Consider the following 22,133-nt stretch of genomic DNA (forward strand, 5'->3'; position numbering starts at 1 on the left):
GCACATCTGTTTTATGAAACCTTTATCTGCTTTTATTAGATGAAAATAGGCATTTAAAGTATTCAGACATTTGTGTAATATAGCTACTAGCAGAGCTTGCTCATTTTAAAGTATTTACTATTATAAACCCTATTAAGCAAATTGTATGCTCTTCCTGGAACCATTTCCTCTATAAATTCTGTGAGTTTACACATTTTAGAAAGATTTCTAAAATCCTTCCAGTTTCAATATTTTATGAATTCGTGATCCACGTTCTTTTATTCTTAATTCCTGGTTTTGCTTACTTGAAAATCTGACGACTGATTGATTTAACTCTTTTTTTCCTTCACTCATTTATTGAGGGTGTAAATCATCTCATAAATGTTGTATTTTCATTTTCACTCAGTTCAAAATACTTCTAATTTGCCTTTTTATTTCTTCTTGGACCCATGGGTTATTTAGAAATATATTACTTAGTTTCAAAGTATTTGGTATTTTTCCTAATATTTTTGTTATTGATTCTAATTCTGTTGTGATCAGGCAACTTACTTTCTAAGATTTGAAACCTTTGAAATGTACAGAGACTTGCTTTGTGATCAGAATATAATCTGTCTTGTTAATTGTTCTGTATGTACTTGAGAAGGATGTGTATTCTGCTATTGGGTGGAGTATTCTATAAATGTCAGTTAGGTCAAGTTGCTTGATGGTGTTGTTCAAGTTTTCTATATCCTTGCTGATTTTCTGTCTACTTGTTATATCAAGAATTGAAAGATGGGTTTTAAAATTTCCATCTATGATAGTAGTGCATTTTACTATTTTTTGTTTTTCAGTTCGGTCAGGTTTGGTTTGTGTGTTTTGATGTTCTGATAATAGGTGCATAAACATTTAGCATTGTGTCAATAAGTTCTCTTGATGAATTGATTCCTTTATCATTATGAAATGTCCCTGTTTATTCCTGGTAATATTTCCTGCTTTGAAATCTACTTTGTCTGGTGTTGATATAACATTGTATATCTTTTTCAGTCCGTCCTTTTAACCTGTGACATTATATTTAAAATGAATTTCTTATAAAGAACATTTAGCTTGGTCTTTGTTTGTTAAATGATTTGACAATCTCTACCTTTCCATTGGTGTGTTTAAAGTACATTTTATGTGATTATTGATAGGTGAGGTTTGAATCTACTGTGTTGCTATTGGTTTTCTATTTGTCCTAGCTAATCTTTGGTTTCTTTTCTTGCTTTGTTTTGGATTACTTGTGTAATTTTATGATTCCATCTTACCTTCTTTATCGGCTATTGCCATACCTCTTTGTTTTATACTTTCAGTGGTTACTGTATGGTTGACAGTATGCTTCCTTAACTTGTCATACTGTACCATCATGTAATATTATGCCACCTCCTGTACAGTATAAGAAAAACCAGTGGTTCTCAGCAGCAGCTGGGGCAATGGGTTGGAGGACCATACTGGAATCATGTTTGGTGTATATGTGAGAACTTTGAAAAGTGCCTCACTTCAGATGCCCTCCTACTGGCTTGTTGCTCCTCCCATAAGAACATTAATAACACCCTTCCTTTTTGTGGATGAACAAAATGAGGCTCAGTTGAAAGTGACTGCAGTAAATGGCAAAAATAGGCCCAACATAGCATAATGTAAGGAATAGTGGTCTTGAAGTCAGCTAGACCTAGATTTGAATTCTATTGCTTGCTAGATATACGACCCTGGATGAGTTATTTAACCACTCTAATTTTTATGCCCTAAAATATAGATAATAATCACCTCATAGCGTTGTTGTCCTATGTGCTCATATAATATTTGTTTTCTATCTTGATTGTCAAAATGAAATGGAATAGCATTTATAAAGTACCTAGTTAATTAAATTGCTTGGCACACTGTAGGACTTCAAATGTACTTGCCATATAAGGATCATGGAAGTTATTGCCGACTCTGAAGTAAGTGCTTTTAGTTTACTTTCACAGTCAAGTATCTCTTCAAACTTTATTCTGTCCTTTAGACCTGGAAACATTTGTTATGTGTCAGGGAAGATAAAGTTAATGTAGATGAGGTTACCATGAATGGGTATGATAATTAAACCGAATAGGTTCAGAGTTCAGGGGAGATCTAAGTTGTGAATAAAGCTTCAGGAAGGCTAGAGGCTAGGGCAATCAGAGACATTAGCCTCTAAATTCTAGCAGTGGACAGAGAGAGGTGTGGTATGAGAGTGAATATCATCTTGCGTCTCATTGTACAGCATTTGCAAAGAGGCAGTTCCTATTAGAATTTAGGTCAATGAGAAGAAGAAGAAGGACAGTAGATTTGAAAGTCATCATAATATACAAGTGAACATTAAGGCTGCAATATTATTCAAGGGACAGTGTGTGCATAGTGGAGCACAGAAGGACAAGAATGTATCTTCAGGTAATAGTCTTTGTCAGAGAATAAAAGAGGAGGCAGCCAGGAAAGTTAAGGCTTCCCTAATCTTGCCATTTTTCCAGTATCTAAAGGCAGTGACCTACATTCTACAAGTGAATTTTGAATTTATGGTGCACATAGGTTGTGAACATAATTTATTAGTTTATTACTGTACCTATTAAAATGATATATGTGCTTTTTTTTGTAAAACCCCAAATATTTCTGGGGGACTTTCAAACTGGCATGTGTAATGAACACTAAAGAAGGCCATGATGTTTTTAAATTTTTCACTGACTTTGCAGGACCATGATTTTATTCTTAAGAGTGCCATTCTCATAACAGTGAAAATTTCAAATGTGAAACCCAAATTTTGTTTCTATTAACTTGGAAATATGAAAAACAAGAAAAAAATTTCAAGCAGACTGGAGTATGGCAAGAACATAGATTTTATAGTCAGATGGAGTTCCATGTGGGTCCTGGTATCTTTCTTTTTTTTGCGGTATGCGGGCCTCTCACTATTGTGGCCCCTCCCGTCGCGGAGCACAGGCTCCGGACGCACAGGCCCAGCGGCCGTGGCTCACGGGCCCAGCCGCTCCATGACATGTGGGATCTTCCCAGACCGGGGCACGAACCCGTGTCCCCTGCATCGGCAGGTGGACTCCCAACCACTGCGCCACCAGGGAAGCCCCCCTGGTATCTTTTATTGGTGGTAAAACTTTGAAAAAGTATTTCTGGACCTCAGTGTCCATTTTTATAAAGTAGAGAACAACATACATTTTTACAAGGTTGTAATGAGAATTAAAGTATTAAATTTAGTGGTAGGCACTCAATAATAAATGGTGGCTTTAAAAAAAAATTGAATATAACTGAGGAGCTGAGGTTGGAAGAGAGCAATTCTGATTTATTGGTAGAATCTTTTGGGTACCAAACACCAGCCTTAACTTTCTTCATGTTATCTAGGTGGAGGGTATAATTTTTTTTCTGTTTCCTGATTTATTACTAATATTCATCCTCCCACACTGAGATACCATGCAACAAAGCTTAAAAGGTTTTTCGCTTGCAGCCTTACTCACAGTTGCCAGGAGAAGTGCTGTATTACAGAACTTAGCTTATATTTGTTCCAACTAACTTGACTCTAAAGGTGTTAAAAAGCAGTGAGCTAGTAGGTTAAATTCCACATTCAGGAAGCACTGGTTTCTTGTCTTCAAGAAGAAAAGGAAGCAGGGATGAATTCTTCAAAAAATAGTGTCCAGTCTAAAAAAAAAAAAAAAAATAGTGTCCAGTCTCTGCAGTAGATAATTTTTTTCTATTGAGGTGGGGTTTTTTCCCCCTCAAGTAAAACCTATACATAAAAAAAGCATAATCTAAATGCTGAAGGTGGGCCATTTAAAAATAAAATAGAAGGAAAAGAGTTCACTTCTGAGCAAATCAAACAAATCACAAACTATAATAAAATATCCCTAAAATATTAATTTAACTCATGTATAAAAATTACTTGATTATATAGTCTTGGGAAGGAACATAAATCACTTAAATTATGAATTGTTAATTATTGTTGAGTGTTAACAAAATAATTTTGGGGTAAATTGAGTGCACTTAAAAAGTTCTACTTGCTGTGTGTTATGCTTTAACAAATATTTTAATAATGTTCTAAGAATAGGTAGATGTTGGGCAAGTTCTCTTTAGGAGAACAGGTTGTAACTGAAAAAAAATTAAATGTTGCTATAAAGTGACAAAGTTTGTAGAAACTTATGTATTCTATGTATTTCCAAAGGAAAGAGCTTTTTGGATTTTTCGTTTTTTCTTGTTAAACTGAGATAAATTTTCATGTATATAAAGCCTGTGCTTTAAGAACCAACTTAAGATGTGCCATTTTTAGATTCATCAATATACAACACATTGGAATCTTATTTTTTGATTGCTCTGTTATCTTTGTTGATTTTTATTCAACTCATATTAAACAATAAATAGATTTTTAGCATTGGTGGCAGCTTTATTAATATTCAATTTGGAAGAAAAATGAATTTAACACTATAATTGCCAGCAACGATAAGTTAAAAAGTAAGAAATTTGTAATTTTTTCCTGGAAGTTCAGATATAGTCATACATTTCCCTCTCTTTGTAAAAATAACTTTGTAATGGGGTTAGCATGAGTGAAAAATGGACAGCCTCCTGTGTTTTGGAACCAGGTGATAGCTTTTGTTGCAGTCATGTTGCATCTCTGGAAGCCACCTCAGGGACTTGGGTTTCACTGACTTACATGGGTTTGGAGCAACAGAAATGTCAGCTTCACCCTTTGCACCTTTCTTTTATGACTTTTTACTCAATATATTTACCCTAAGAAAATGGTATTTTTGTTTAGAGTCTTCTCAGGAAGAAAAAAAGCAAAATGAATTAATAAATATTTCCTTATTCAGTTGTTGGAAGCCTTTGCTTCTACTGCTAATACTACTTATATACTTAAAAACAAAAATAAAGTGGAGTTACCTTGAAGTCACCTTAAGAGCTAAATTCTTTAATTCATAATATCCCTGATCAAGTGGTATGGTAGAGCTTCATTGTGGAGATTCAAACAGATAGACCATGGCCTAGACTATGACTCAAGGTCTTACCTTGAAGGGCCTGTCTGACCTTAGAGTCTCTGAGCCTACATTGCTCTAAACATAACCACTTAAAGTGTTACAATGTGACTAGTGTTGACTGTTAGTGGTCTTATTATAAAGTGGTTCTACTGTAGTCTGGAAAGTACAAGCCAGGAATATTTAGCACTGGTGATCTAATTTCACTGTAAGCTTTGTTTTGCAATAGCAAATACTTTGGATGTGTGGCTTATCTGTAAGTACTGAAAAATAGTTTAGCTGTTATTTTTGATGTCTATAGTGATTGAAATGATATGACTGTAAGATCAAGCCTCTGGAAAATGTCAAAATTAGTTGTTAAGATGTACAAAGACAATTTCCAAAAAAAATGATTGACATAATTAAGCTACATTGCTGACTCAGCTTTAGAGCAATTGGGAGGCGTTAGTTATTGTGTGGCTACTATTTAACTATGGGCCTAACTAGGCCCTTATACTTGGGAAAGTAGAGCAGGATGGGTAAAAGGGAAAGAGGCAAGGGAGAAAAGACAAGGAGAAAGGGACATGGGGAGAGAGAGGGAAAGGAAAAGAAAGAGTGAGGAAGAATGATTGTTTCATTAGCCTACATTTAAAAAATTCTACTGTTGTCTTAATGAAAAAAAATATATCATTCAGTGTTGAGTAAACCTTGTAAGGAAAGAGAATGGAGTTTTCATTGTAAATAACCTTTCAGTTGCACTGGTATGAAAAATGACTCCGCAGAACCATGAGAAGTAATCAGCCCATATTTGTATATGGTTTTGAATATAATATGTACATATTAGCTTACTGTTTTGGTACAACAAGAAAATCATTTATATTACCTTCATAAGAAATGTGACATAAAAAATGCAGTTTTTGAGGAGGTTATATTGGGAGGTGTTTGCTTTCACCCAGCTTTAATGTCCTTCGATATTGCAGAAGTACTACTGTGTAAATTAGTTGTGGACAATTTATGAGGTCATAAAAACCAACAGTATGTATCAAAATGTACTTTACTCAGTATGTGAGGAAAGAAGTCAAGCAATATGGTTGGTTTTGGAGTACAAAACAATTTTTAAATTTTTTTAAAAGAAAGCATGAACATAATATGTAAAGAATAATTGCAAAACATTTTAACATGAATAAATAGTACAAGTTGTGGGAAGCTTGTAAACCTGCCATCTAAAACTGATTACCCTTATGAGCATTTCTTGCTGTTTGACAGTGGAAAGTGCACCTTGTAAAAGCTGTTAACACAAGCCATTACATTTAAAAGGTTTCCGTCTCACACCCCCAAATTACACTTATTTGCTGCAAGTGAAAATTCAGAATTTGTTCCTTGTTTATTTTGATGGCAATTACTGTGGTGTTGAATTTTGTTTCTCCCCCTTCTTCCTGGAAAACTAGAAATTAGCCTTTTTTGGTTTCCTTATTTCAGTGTAAATGCAGTGAGTTTGTGTATTGTAGGTTACATACGGAGATATTGTAATAATAAAATTCAGAGCCTAAAACACTCAGATACTCCATGTAATAATAAAATAGTGAGTCTAGGTCACCAAGATGCTCCGTGTATCTGAGAAAAAAACAATTTTGCAAGATGATTCAGAATCTCTATAGAATATAAAATCCAGTGAACCATTTTAGTTGGTATCTCCATACACACACGAAGTTTGCCTTACTTGAAATCTTGTTAAATATCCTGAAAGAGTACCTTAATCATTTATGTGAGAAAGAAACTTGAAAATGTCTGAGACCCTCTTATTTTTGGGTTTCATTCTCCATGTTACGAGTATTTCTTTCACTGTGTAATAAGCAGTTTGAGCTTTTGGCAGGGCTTCCTACTTCTTTTTGAGTGCCTTCCTTCTTTCTTCTCTTATACACCATAGTCTGTTACAAAGAGCTATTAACTGGGAATTGGGAATTCTGAGTTCTAATGCCAGCTCTGATACTAATGGATCCATTTGATTTATTGGTCTCAGATTCTCTGTGAAATGGGGACCTGAACTAGATCTCTTGGATACTTTTTAAGTTTAAATGCTGTGATTTGAGAAGTAGGGCATTTATCTGAAAACCTGTTACACCCCCCTTCCCCGATTTTTTTTTTTTAACTGAGTGATCATTTACTGAATGGATGTTTCTCCTAAAAGCAGTTTGCTGAAACATAAATTCACTGAGTGGCAATTTTGTTAAATTTACCAAGTACTCTGATTTATTAGTTGCCTAAAACTAGTTTTCCAAATTATCAACTGCCTAAAGTATGTTTCTATTAACTACATATAACATTTATCACAAATCACACTGCATTAGTCACAAAATCTTTTGAAATTTTTGGTGGGAAGTATTAATTAGTTTTAATTTGGTTTTAATTTTTCCACAGCAATTTCACCACAGACATTTTGCAACAGAAATATTTATCAGTACAGCCCAGCTGAGTGCCAAATTTGTCACTGATATTTTATATACGGAATTCTCTACAGTCGCTTAAAAGTGAAGCTATATATTTATTTAGTTGTAGTGGTTAACAAGTGTGTGAATTAAGAGAAGTATAGAATGCATTTAATGGGTGAAAAATGTGTTAAAAGAAATAAACCTTCCCTGTTCTCATTTATAAACTCCATGACATTCAAGACATGCACAGCCCTTTAATTTAAAATAAATGCTCATTCTCAAAAGTCATTGGCCCAGGGCTTCCCTGGTGGCACAGTGGTTGAGAGCCCGCCTGCCGATGCAGGGGACACGGGTTCGTGCCCCGGTTCGGGAGAATCCCACATGCCGCAGAGCAGCTGGACCCGTGAGCCATGGCCGCTGAGCCTGCACTTCCGGAGCCTGTGCTCAGCAACGGGAGAGGCCACAGCAGTGAGAGGCCCGCGTACCGCAAAAAAAAAAAAAAAAAGTCATTGGCCCAGAAAATGGTGAAATTCCAGAATATAGTTATGGGTAGGCTGTAGTGTGCTGGCTTGTAGCAAAATTTCAGATAAATTTAAACTTTGAACTCATCAATGTAAGTGTCAAAGAAATCTTCAAAGGCCCTGTAAAACTTTTATTCAATACAAATTATGTCCACAGGATAAATGGTTAAAAGAAACAAATTTTGAATGAATTGGGCAATTTGTCAAATTGGCCATTAGGCAAAATGATTCTTAGTAAGTTGATTTTTGGAAAAGTAAACTTAGTGTTATCATACCCCCATCACCATCTCTACCAGGGGTGGGGGACAGTGGAACTGTAATGGAAGGGTACTACTGCCTTTAGAATTAGAGTGTTTTTTCCTCAGCCATGCCCTATAGCCAAAGTTGGAACTATTTGGAAAGTCTTCTGCCTCTGTGTGTATATGCATGTGTGTAATGTACTTACTATGTGTCCAGCATAACTTTTGATGCTAAATATCCATATTGTGTGTGTGTGTGTGTGTGAGTGAGTGTGAGCACGCACGCACGTGCGCCATGGCCACCACAACACAGGCTTTCTGAGACATTGAAGAAGTACAATAAAATGTCTGGGTGAGAACTGAGAAATTTTTATTTTTCTCTGCTCTTATGATGACTGTAGCAAAATATGTCCCATATGAATATTTGACTGAAGTAACAAAACAACTAATCAATGTATATGATGAATCACTTGGCATATGCCAAGGAAAGGTGGTCCTGTGCTCATGCAGGAATAGAGATGTTAGCTGGACTAGAGGACTATTCTAGAACATTGGTATGGGGCTTAGTATTTCTGAACACTGCCTTTGGCCTGTAACCGTCCTTAAAACTGTTTGCTTTGCATTTACTACCCTTGTTTGCCGTGCCATTAGGTAGTAGCGTTAAATATATTTTTCTTGGACTTGCTGAAGGTCATTTGTGAATGTAAAGATCAGGGAACAACAACTCCTGGCACTCGTGCCAAAGACCTTTTGGTTTCACCAAAAGTCAGTTTTTTTGTGAATTAACTAGTTGAGACAGTCCCTTCTTTTGGCATCTAAGAAGCTGCAGCCAGTCATTCTTACTAATTTAGAAGTGGAATTGATGGTGGGCACCTGAGAGCTCAACTCTTAAGGTTTTAGAAAAAAAGATATTGTACTTTTTTTTTTTTTTTTTTTTTTTGCAGTACGCAGGCCTCTCACTGTTGTGGCCTCTCCCGCTGCGGAGCACAGGCTCCGGATGCGCAGGCGCAGCGGCCATGGCTCATGGGCCTAGCCGCTCCGCGGCATGTGGGATCTTCCCAGACCCGGGCACAAACCCGTGTCCCCTGCATCGGCAGGCGGACTCTCAACCACTGTGCCACCAGGGAAGCCCTGTACTTTTTTGAACATTTTCTGAGCCCTGATTCCAATTCCAACAAGCCTATTTGTGTTAATGCCTCAGCAGAAGTGATATAGAACCCACGACTCAGCATTTTTATTAGTGTTTGCCGAGATCTACAAAATAGAATAGACAGCCATCTTGTCAGGTACTCAGCATTGCTGGAAATGAAATTAATATTTTTTGGAAGATAACATATGGAACATTAGTAACTGGGTTAAAAAATTATAGCATGTCCAATTTCTATATTGTAGAAGATTAAAAATATGGAAAAGACTGCTATTTAGACCGGACTACATAGTAGTTGGTCTGTAGAACATTTAAATTATCATATTATAAGCCTAATACAGCATATTGCTAGGTTAAAAAAAGAAAGGGAAAAAAAAAACAGTTTTTGCTACCGGAACCTAATAGATGGTATGGTATATTCAAGTCCTCACTCTGCCCATTTCTAGCTATGTGACCTTGGGACTCATAGAGTTATTTAAGCTTTGGGCCTAAGTTTTATCATCCATAAAAGTGGGATAATAATAGTACCTACCTCACAGGATTTCTGGTTAGATTAAGTAAAGCATGTAAAATCCTTACATAAATGCGTTAACTAATTTTAACTAGAGGATTCTTGAAATACCCTTTTTTTGTGAAAAGTTTCAATGACTGTTAAGAGAACTTAGAAGAATGTCAGTTGAATGTTGCCAAGCTCAAATAAATTTCAAGTTGTTAATTAATGATGAAGTTAGAACAATTACTATTAGGCTAATTACTTATTCTTAGCATTTCAGCTATGAAAATTAAAGATCTCTGAGTGCTTCTGTCTCATAAAAACAAAGGAAGCATACCAGGCTACTTTTTCTAAGATGACATGATTAGAGCATTGGATCTGAATCCACAATTCAGTGAATCAGGTGTACTTATTAAAATAGTAATTGATGTGTCAGGAGGTTCAGAGCAATAGCTGAAGACTTAATTTGCTCATTTGAGTTTATTTAATCCTTATCTTATTTCTTTATAAAAAAAATTATACACAAAATCTGTTAAGGCTTACAAATATTAGAATATGGGGGTTGTTATAAAATCTTGCCATAATGGGAATTGAAAGTGAAGTCACATTAGAAAATTAAGAGAAAACATTCTTAATGAATAAATTGATTGGAACTGGCTCTAGTAGAAAACTCTATTTTTACACAATTTTTAAGTGTTAAAGGCATCTGATAGAGCATACTTTAATAGTAATATTTCAGCAGGGTCTTAAACTCATCCTCTTTGTAGATTCATCTGTTCATTCAACAAATTGAAGATCCTCTGTGTGTTAGGCACTGTTGCATATTTGTAGGTGAAAAAGATAAGCATAGTCCATGTGCTCAGGGTGTTTATAATCTGGTTGGAGAGACAGTTACACTACAATATGATAATTGCTGCTGGCTGAGTAAAAATAAGATGCTGTAGGAACACTCAGACAAACACCAGACTCAGATTTATTTAGAAGCAGGGGGGGCAGGGAGAGGGAAGAGTGGTGGTGGTTTGGGAGACTATCTGGGGGAAGTGGAGTTTATCCTGAGATCTGAAAGATGGAGAGGAGAAGAGGTGGGAAGGAAAAATTGTTTGAGTCAGCGGGAACTTCTTGTTTCTCATCCATTAAAGTGGGATTGGGGAACTTCCCCTTCTAGGATTGGGGAACTGAGAGTGGCTCCATATGGCTGGATTGTATATAGTACTCTTTGGAAAATAGTAGGCAGGAGCTATATTCTAAAGAGCCTTAAAAGCCCTGTTGAGGGCTTTGCAGTTTATCCTGAGGACACTGGGAACCTGTTGTAGGGAGTGGCCTCAACTCTGTGGAGCCAGAGAGATGAAGATATGTGAATAGATTTTTAGAGAGATTAGGAAGCAGAAGCATTGGCCTCAGTGATTGATTAGATTTGGGAATTGAGAGGAGAAAGTTTGGTGATAAAAGAAATGATAGGACAGTTACTTTTAATGTATTTTAAGGGATAAAGGAAGAGTTCTTCCCTCTCTTTTAGCCCCCTTGGAAGACCATCAAAGGTTAGGAGGGGGAGGGAGTGTGGAAATAAAACTTATTATGTGAAATTTCACACTTACATAAAACATTACATAATTATAATAGCTTTTAATAATAAAGAACATATAGGTGATTTAAAGCATATTAATAATCCTAGCTAAGGGGTATTAACCATAGATTTATGAGATAGCCTAAGGTAACCCACTTTAGAAGGAACTATTGTTTTTGGAGCCAAGAAAACGCTTTAGAATGAGTTGGAAGGACAGCCATGTTCAGAGTGCATCACCAATTCCATAAAAGAAGCTCCGAAGGAAGTGTTTTTGGTTCAGTGTAATTGACTTATTTCAAGTTTTACTGATTTTTAGAGAGAAATAAATTTTCTGTTAAGTTTGAGAATGCACAGAGTTAGCTAGAATCTTCAATCCGTTTTAATTTTCATCTTTTAGCCAAACTTTTTTTCCAAGTGTGTACATATGCATTTTGTAATGAAAATCAGTGTAAAAATTTCACTTGATTAATAGCATTATGTTTTAGAGCAATTATTTCCAGAATTTATGTATGTGTGAATATGTAGATTTTTTTTTCAAGTCCACCCAGTCCCATGTTCACTACATTTGCACAAAAATGGAAGTAATGAGAATTCAGTTCTTTAAGATACTGTACATTTAAAGTGGGGTATATTATTTCCATTATTAGCAATGTTATTATACAGTATTATTTTCCCCTTTTAGATGTGTTGATCTCTTTGAGCCTGTCATTGGAATAGTTAGGAACTGCAAAAGGCTCTATTCTTTACTCTTATAAAAAGAAAAAGAAATAAGATAGAAAAAAACAGAAAAATGTTTTACGTGGGGAAGAGAATCCAAGAAGAAAGTTGTTATTGGAGCCTTTTTTGGTGTGAAGAAAATTAAGAATTCCTGTTTTACTTCACTCCCTGTAAAATCCAAAGAAAATCTTGCTTGGAAACAACATTACCTGCTTGTTTTCTTTTGTGGCTCTGAGTAATGCTGCCTTTTAAGCCAATCTTTGCCCTCTCTTTGCCACAAATAGTATGGATACTTCCATGTGTGTGGCTAAGATCCCACTAGTAAGTCTAGAGGAAAAAAGATAAAACTTGTGTGTAAAGTTTAGGGTATGTAGAAAGAATAAACAATGTTACTGGGGCTCGTTTATAAAGGGGGTACCTGTTTCCTTGGTGGGACTAAACACTTAGATTCACCACCTATATCCTCTTTCAGTCTGAGATCTATGGAAGAGGTGCCATTGCTCTTATGAGTTTGAATACAAGGGAGCAGAATTGAAATTCATGTCTTTATTCTAGATTGGACAATAGGTTCTGGCGAGTGTCATAAGGAAAGGATCATATTTGACATTTGGGAATGTGTATTACTGTAGATTTCCTTCTTTCAGCAGAAAATGACACAGATCGTGGAACTAGCAATGAATGGTTCTGTAGATATAATCTCCAGATAAATTTTTTAAATAGACTATTCCATTAGAAACATTGGAAATGTTGTGTTTTAGAGCCCTTTGAGAGTTTTGAGCCACTCAGTGGGAAGGGAGACAGAGCTCTTACCCAGCTACTGAACAGATCAAATACTATACAGGTATTTTGGGGATTAAAAAGGCTGTTTTACAGAATCTAAGACTGACTTTTTGGGATGGCTCCAGGGTGAGATGGGTCTCTGGAGCTTATGTTGCTTTTGACCAGCAAGCCCAAGGTTAGCTTGAGGCCACCCAAAGTTATGATCATTGGTTTGGGAAGGCCCATATTTCAGGAGTCCTTAGGAGTTACACTGATGTTACTGTATACCCTTAAGAATTTTACCAAATCATGCAATTTTATATCTGTGAATAAAATTACACTGTAGGCTGCATATTATTTGGCAACCTGCTTTTTATGCTTACAATATTATGAACATCTTTCCATGCTGACTTTTATAGATCTGTGTAGTATTCTGCTATAGGGATATAGAATTTATTAGGGATAATTATAGGGATATAGTTTATTAGTTCCCCAATTACAGACATTTCAGTTGCTTATTATTGGCTGTCATAAGTAATACTTGAGTGAACATCTTTATGTTTGTGTATAATATGATGTATAGATACTAACCTAGATGGACCCTCATTTGACTGTTTTTTTTAAGACAAATTTAAATTCTTGAAAGTAAATGAATCTCATTATTTCCTCTTCCTTCCATAAAATATTCTGTGAACACAAGGTTAGTGCAGATCTCTCTTTTTTTTTTTTTTTGCAGTACACGGGCCTCTCACTGTTGTGGCCTCTCCCGTTGCGGAGCACAGGCTCCGGACGCTCAGGCCCAGTGGCCATGGCTCACGGGCCCAGCCGCCTCATGGCATGTGGGATCCTCCCGGACCGGGGCACGAACCCGTGTCCCCTGCATCATCAGGTGGACTCTCAACCACTGTGCCACCAGGGAAGCCCAGTGCAGATCTCTTTTAACCCATGATATGCTTTTCTATATCATAAGCATTATAGCTTTGATGGCATCATAATGATCACATACTAGGTACAGTACGTATTTGCCATTCACGTGATATTTGTGTCTGTTTGTTCAAATTTAGAATTCTTTCTTAGTGCCCAAAGTCTCTATAGACTACTTTATTTCTTTTAAAGTTGATTTCACTAAAATAGCCTCACTGCTGTTGCTGTTTGTGTAGCCGACTAGGATCCAGTGTCAGGGTGCCGTTATTGGAGTGAGACAGACCTGGGCTTGAATCCTGGCTTTATCTCTTAATAGTTCTGTGATCCTGGGCAAGTTACTTAATCTCTAAACCTTACTTTTCTCTGCTATAAAATGGGAATATCTACTTCGTGGTTGAAATTAGGGTTAAATGTATGCAAAGATGTAAAGCATCTATCACATAGTAAATGCTCAGTATATGGTAGCTATTCTTATTACTATAATGAAATGATTGATTTATGATAAAATGCTCTTTGTTCATCATTTTTCAGTTCTAAGTGCTATTATCATTAAATACTCCATCTCATAGGTTCTAGTCCCTGTCAGGATTGGATTGACGAATAGTAAGAAACATTTATAGGTTTGCCTCATAGATTTTGGTAAGAATCTTTCTGTATGTTACATCATTTTGTTCTCAGACTCTTCTTCCAGTAAGCAAAATGTAGGATACTCAGAAATTTTTGTTTGTTGGTTTTCTTTTTCTTTTCTTTTAGCTTTTATGTGAGCACTCCCAGTTTTTAGCTTATGTCATCTAGGTGAGACAATTTGCCTTTTAATTCATGAATGTGAGTGAGAGAAAATGCCAGGATGGCATCAGCAATAAACTGGACAAGCACCTGGTGGTCTTTTCCCCAGAATTACTTCTGTGCCTGATAACAGCTTCTCTTGATAACTAGAAACAATTAACACATAATAAAATTCTTACATCATTTCAGCAGTGTGGCTTTAGTAATATGTTAATAGATTGTTTTATTTTTTAATTAATTCACTAAGATAAAAACTGTTAAAGTAATTTGATTTGTCTTCGCCAAAGAAACAGTTTTTCATTATCTATTCTGAGTCAAAGGAAGAATTAGTTAAGAAAAACCCTTTGTTTGAAAAGTGAAAAAAGTTACCCAGGCAACCTGTATATGTTACTAGTGTGCTGATTAATCATCACCAACATTAATCTCTGTCATCAGTTATCACAGGAAGATGACTGCCGAACAGTCTACACTATTATCATTCCATCATTTTTCTACAGATCAATTTAGTATAAAAGATTAATTGTACATAGTCAGGAGGATTACAACATCAGACCTAAACAAAGAAGCAGAGCTTTTATAATATAGAAAATCATGAATTTTCCTTTTACATCTCTTCAGTTACCTGATATATTGATTTGATAAAGCCCTGTGTTTTACAATGAATAAACTTTTCACAGAGGTATATTTTAAGTAAAAAAGGCTGACTATAGTTTATAGCTTAACCAGTTTCTTTCATTTGTACTCGGTGAAGTGGAAAAAAAGCAAAGTCATAGTTTTACATTTGTAGGTAAGTTAATCAGCTCAATATATTTTTGTCAATTTCAAAAAAAACTTATCACATTATTTTTAACCATATATATATAAATTCTAATATGCCCCATTATTTTACATTATATTGTTGACTTTGAAAGTTGCTTAATATTCTTAATTTTTTCCTAAAGAATTAGAATAATTTAATATTTTCATCATCTACTCCAGAATAGTCAGAAATGTATACATTTCATCCTGATTTTATGTTCAGGAAAGTACGTATCAGCTATTTTTTTCCAAAAACCATGACTTATTTTAGTTGTCTAATTTTAATAAATAGAGGTTTCAATTGCTGTGAGTATTATATATGCTAGTATTTATTTTCTAACATTTAGTCAAGAATGCTGATGCTTAATCGGAGTATTAGTAATAAAATCTTATGCTGTAAAACTTCTATTATGATTGGGATCTTTCTCTGTGAAAGCACACTGATGTTAAACTCCTTGTTGTATATTTTAAAAGTAGTAATTTTAGATTATGACAATTTTTTTTCTGTAAATAGTTTCTCTGCTCTTACATTGAACCAGGTTTCTAAGTAAATAATTTATTCTTTAATGTCAAATTTTAGGTGTGATTTATTTTCCCTATACAAATAAGTGACTATCATAATAATACTGGTTAATTTGGTTCAAATAGGAATTGGAATTACCATCTTTTGTTTTTCTGTACTAAGGAAAAAGGAAGGAAGTTCTCTGTTGTACTTGAAAATTAAATTACAGGTTTTTATTTTCTATACTGGATTAAAACCGGTTACATTCCTCAGTGTAAAAAAACAATATCGTCAGTCAGTGGAGTGGAACCAAACTTTGCAGACTTTGCTTTTTTTTAGAAAGCAAATTATTTCAGGAAGAAAAACCCCAATAAAAATTAGATGATACTACCTATTTTTAAGCGAGCCCAGTTATATAGTTCTGTTTGATAAGTAATTGATTAGGTCAGACTATTTAAGCATTTAATCTGGCATGTACATTGTGTGTGATGAAAGGAATCCAGCTGTGAATTTGAGTGTATTAAATAATCTTCAGGAAGTTTCACAAAGAACATTTGAATGCCTTGAAACTTGCAATAATGCATGTTTGTTCCAAACACATTTGCTTTGCCTAGGTTTTGCCCATCAGGTTGAAGAAATGGTAATCTTTTTGCATTCAGCAGCTGGGTTTTTGCAATATTCTTTTCCTTCTTCTAGGGGTTAATTAGCCTTCTTTCAAAATGTGGCCTATTTAGCTGTAGATTCGCATGATTCAGCCAGAGCTGGCTATACAAAGCAGAACCGTTAACAGGCGGGTGTGTCCAACTGCTTAATTAGCCAGAATAAAAAGGTCCTTTGTCAAACAAGCATCTGTTGCTCTTGACACACCTGACAGCCACATTAGGCAAGGATGACTAGACTGAAATCGTGCATGTCTCTCCTGCAAGAATATACAACTCATTTACATATAGGCTGCATCATGGACAAACTGCAGGGGTTTATTTAGCTTATCAAAATGGATTAATGTGACTGCATTTGTGGCTGATAAACAAATATCACTTGAAAGGAGGCTGTGAAGGAACTAAACTAACCAAATTACTCCCAAACATAAACAAAGCACCAGAAACCACTGCTAGATGAATGGGAACACCTCACATATACACACAAACCTTTATACTGGATCTAAAACAAAACCTACAAATGAAGCATGCTAAGACACTGCCCTCATGTGATGATCCCTGCTTTGAAGAATACTCTAAATGTGTCAGTGGGTTTAAATGATCTGTTTAGGAAAATTTGGCAGGAAGGTTACACTCCTCAACATGCTTTAACATTCAAATTGATCTGCTATTAAATCAGGTCTTTGGAATTAATCAGTTAAGATGCCTCTGGAAAAAGTACTTACTAGTTGGGTTTTATTATGGCCTCAGTAGAAAGAGAGAGTATACTTGCTAATTTCAATGTCAGAGAGAGAAGAGATGTCTCACTGTTGTTATTCGAAGTGTAGATCAAGTAGGATAGAGTGAGAATCCCAAAGATTTGCTGTTCAGACCAACAATCTCTAGCTTTCCATTTGGAAGCCTTTCATCATGATTTTGCAAAGTAATATACATGGTGGTAACATCATGGGCTTTAGAGTCAGGCAAACCTGGATTTGAATTTAGGCTCTTACTCTTACCATCTGTGTGGCTTTTAGCAAGTTATTTAATCCGTTTGTGCTTCAGTTTCCTCATTCGTTAAGTGGAAATAACAACATTTCCATTATGGGTTTTTTTTGAGGATTAAATGAAAAGATGTATTTCAAGCACTTAGCATATTGTGTGGCACCTGGAAAAGACTTGTTAAATGAGAGACCTAATTATGGTTATGACTTTTTTTTGTTATGACTTCTTAGCTAGTCTCTGGCAGGGATGTGATTGAGATCCTCTCAAGGCCTGAGGCCTCGGCAAAGAGAGCCTTTTCTTCAAACCTGAGGAAGACAATGAAATCAGAGGAGAAGGAAGTTGTGTCTATTAAGGAAAGATGGAGACCAAACTGAGCGTTCTTATCCCAATTGGCATGACCCTGTAATCCAGGGGCCAAGGAGATTGGATGATGAGCAGTAACTTGGAAGTAAACAAGTTGTTCTGGGACAATTATTGGTTGTTCTGGATTAGGCTTTCTGTGCTGGTTTTGATGTGTTATGTACATAGAGCCAGAGGTTGGATGGAAAATTCTCTGTGACTCTCTAAGTTATATAAGCCATCATTTTCTATCCATCTGCTTTTCCCCACTCTGTTCTGTAAAGGTTGCTCCTATTAAATAGTTGGGATCTTTTTCCTTCTTTCTGATTCTAAAAGTTTACCAGTTTGATTTTCTTTACTCCCTTCAGTTCTGTCTATTCAGTGTCTCTGATGAAACTCAAGACTTCCGTCTGGTAGTTTAGTGCATGCACTTTAGTGTTATGTCCAAACCCTCTTTTCCCACTTTCCTACTTCCCACAGTTTGACCTTGGTTAAGTGACTTAACATCTCTGGGCCTCAGTTGACTCAATCTGTAAAATAAGGAAGATCTTAGTTCCAATCATCTAGTTACACATTTCTATTAGTAAAGTAGTCAAAGTTTAGATATTTCTCTTATGCCTCAAATGCCTATAAAGGCCAAGCCAGTGAATATGTATTGCCATATAAATAATTTGCATATAAAACACATAATATAGGTTCACCTTTTCTAGATTTTCAGATTTTTCAAGAGAATCTGGAAATTTGGTTTTTAACACAAAATTTGCTGATTTTTAAAGGTTGACAATTAAGAATTTTAATTTGTAGTTACTCTGTGCCAAAGCCTATCGATGGAGTCTAATATGGTCCATAGGAAGCCAGTTTCCAAATCTATGCCTTTTATCTTCAGATAAGCCCTCTCAGGTGATTTATTGAGGAATTGCTTTAAAAGTAAATTTAATTTTTTAGACATTCATTATGTATATTCTTATGTGTATTTGGTCTAAAACAGTGGGTGTCATATTATGGATCATATACCAAAAAGGTGTGTAGGCTGGTCTTCAATACAGACCCCTGGACACATAAGAGAGCCTCGATAAAGTTCCCAGCCAACGCTGGGATAAACAGAAGGGTGTTTTAGTTTGAGTGACTTAACTGTAAGAATCTCATCCACCCCTTGACTGAACAGCTTAAACAAGAACCCATAATTGGCAACTCTGTGTTCCTCATTTGTGTACTAAACTGACAAAGGCCTGTCTTGGAGTTGGGAAGAGAAGCTAAGAAAAACTCACCGAAGATGGTATCTGAAATCTGGTTCGGTCCTCATTCCCTGCAGAAAGACATCACCTCACTCTCACTACTAGCCCTCTGCTGTAGCACAAATGGCATCAATTGTCTATAAGTATAACATGTAATGAATCGAAGGACACTGGCATTTGCTTTCTTTTTGGGGAGGGTATTTTTTTCCCTCTACAATGGAATAAAGAAGAAGAGGCACAGATAGGGTTCCTATTGTGTGTATCCCCTCTCCCAATTTCGAGAACTGTTAGTCCTCCAGTAATCTTAATTAGGCAAGAGTTTTATGTAGTGAACACTGTCATTTTCAAACATTTTCAGGCATATCTGTGGTCTTAATACTAGTACAAAGGGCTGTGTGTGTGTGTGTGTGTGTGTGTTTGGAGATCAGTGCTACATTTTTTATTAATTAGCCACCATCTTGAGAGATTTCACATAAAAATCTTCTTTTGGAAAATTGGAAAAACTGGCAGCTACAGTTTAGCCTTCCCATAAATTAACAATTTCCTTGAGCTAAACATTAGCTGGCCCAAATAAATGGGGTGGTAGCCACTGTCTCCCTCACTTTCCTTCTGTTTTTTAAGCCCCTAGCTACCTTCACTCTTTGTGCCTGAGGTTCCTCATCTGTAAATATAGATTATAATCATACAGACCACATTGGGTTGTTACATGGAGTGATTTATATGTGAATTAACACGTAAAGCATTTAGAAGAGGACATAGCATGTGTTAAATACTCTATCGATGTTAGCTTTACTGTTGTATCTTTTGTTTGCTCTAAGTTTTATTGTGCTGCTTTAGGGGTTTGACTAACAAAGGAATAAGAATAGTCAATCACGTAAAGTGATACCAGTGTCAAGGTCTAGAAAATAAAGAAAGCATAGATTTGAAGTGAAAAGGCCTAGTCCTTTCTCTAGTCCTGTCACCTTGAGCAAGTCTCTTAACCTCTCTGGGCTTTAGTTTTCTCATTTATGAAATAAGTGTAGATTAGATACCTTCAGAGGTCTATTTCTAAAATTGAATGAGATGATAGAAAAGGTTTGGGGAAAAAATTGGAAGAGGTCATGCTGTGAGAAAAGATGTTGAGAGGGGTTAATTTTCTGCTTGAAAGACCTGAATACTCTTTCAGAATTTTCTTAGGGAAAATTAATGTTCACCATACTGTTCACAGATTTAAACCATGATACCGTATTTTTCTTAGGCTACCAATTAAATATTGTTTTTCCCCCCAGGATCCCTGCTCAATAGCAAAGAAATTAACATTTATTATATTGACTGCATAAGTAACAAAAGGGAATATCAAGGTCTAAGAAACCATACTTGTTAGAGTGCACACTGTAAAATTTAATCCTGTGTTAGTAGGACAGGCACATGAGAACTGAAAAATGTACCATGTTGAACTGTGAATGAGAGAAGGTAAAATTTCATGTCTTTGTTTACAAATCTCACCTATATAATAGTGATCCTTCTTACCTTTCAAAATATTAAACATTATTGCTGTTTGGCTGTCTTTGTGTAGAGTATAATTAAACTTTAATTTTAGTACCATATCATCTCACAGCCAAGAAAATTAGTGAGCTTGATCCTTTGGCTAAATTTAGGGTACATCAGTTGGTTTTTAGATATACATTAATTTTAAAAAATCAGTGAATAGTAAGTTTGAAAATTTGAAAGGACCTTAGAAACAATTTATTCTGAATTGTACACCTCCAGTGACGTCCTGTAGTTTATAAAAGTGTCTAGAAAGTACAGTTTATGACATATTTGCATCCAGTTAGGATTTGTGTTCTGAGAATTGTGTCTTGACATAATTTATAATATGACTAGTTTATATTGTGCTTGAAACAATTTATACCAGATGAGGCCTAAGGAAGGTAGATTTCAATGAAGTTCAACCTTTATAGCCTCAAAATAAGAGGTACTAATGGAGATTTTTTAAATGTAGATTAGTAATTTTCTATATTTATTTTAAAAGTGGGCAACATGACTCTAAACATGCGTGGAATATCATGAGTATGTTGGGTGGAGTAAGAGGTATTCTGGGAATGTAAAGTTCGTCTCAGTATAGGATATTAAGAACAAATGTAATGCAGCTAGTCATATAAGGAGAGCATTTTAAACTTTCTTTCTATTTTAATAAATTTCAGAGACCATCATGCAGACATCAGAGACCGGGTCGGACACAGGTTCGACAGTGACTTTACAGACATCTGTGGCTAGTCAAGCAGCAGTGCCTACACAGGTGGTACAGCAAGTACCAGTACAACAACAGGTAAGGAGCTGCTGTTCCCAGAGAAGATCTGTGCCTTTCCTTGTGCTGCCTCTCCAACATAGCTGTGTCTAAAAAATGATTCAGATAATACTTTCTGGCACAATGGATGCCAAAATAGGCCTCGTTCGATTCTTAGATTAAGTCAGCAAATGTTTCTTGAGCATTTCCTGGATGTGGCACGTTCTTTCTGTGCTAGGCTGTAGGGATAAAAAGATAAATACTCAAACTATAACCCTTATTCCAAAAGAGCCTCTTAAGTCCTAAAGAGAGCATTTGTTTCTAACCTGGCCACCCTAACTGGGTTTTCTTCTCCTCTTCTCCCCTCCTTATTCTTTATCACATCTTCCTATTTCTTTCATATTGAAATGTCGGCAATCATATTTTTATATAATTGGCTCACAGTAGTACTTAATAAAGGAGAGGATGTGTGTACCTTACAGGCAGGGATTTTGCCTTTGTGATATTTTGGAAAGTGCTTGGGCGTTATGGTGACTGATAAATAGTGTTTAATGAAAATTAAATTATCTCAAAGGTCTGAAAATCTGACTCATCCCATTAAAAAAATTGAGAATGAATTCATCATCACATGTTTACTACAGGGCTTATTCATACTTGGGACGCTTAGCTTGTTTTGGAAAGATACTGACAAAATAGTGCTATTTTGTGCCAGTTAATAGTCCTCCTTTGGATTGTGAACACATTGGCCTGTCATTTCTTCTAAAGAGTGGTGAGAAAGTATGCGAGAAGGATCATGTCCTAAAGCATTATCTTGAGACTTACCTG

The 22,133-nt window shown here is 35.7% G+C and overlaps 1 protein-coding gene across 5 annotated transcripts in view; it reads left to right on the top strand.

Moving 5' to 3' along the window:
- Positions 1-22,133, top strand: part of RFX3 (regulatory factor X3) — a 292,426-nt gene that overhangs the window by 111,860 nt on the left and 158,433 nt on the right. For all 5 annotated transcript variants that reach the window (XM_081236444.1, XM_081236445.1, XM_081236447.1 and 2 more), the window contains one exon: positions 21,226-21,350. In XM_081236444.1, coding sequence (XP_081092570.1) covers positions 21,234-21,350 — 117 coding nt within the window. In that variant the 5' untranslated portion in view covers positions 21,226-21,233. The remainder of the gene's footprint in view (positions 1-21,225; positions 21,351-22,133) is intronic.

Source organism: Mesoplodon bidens, assembly GCF_964165515.1.
Source record: "Mesoplodon bidens genome assembly, chromosome: 6".
NCBI classification, from domain to species: Eukaryota; Metazoa; Chordata; class Mammalia; order Artiodactyla; family Ziphiidae; genus Mesoplodon; species Mesoplodon bidens.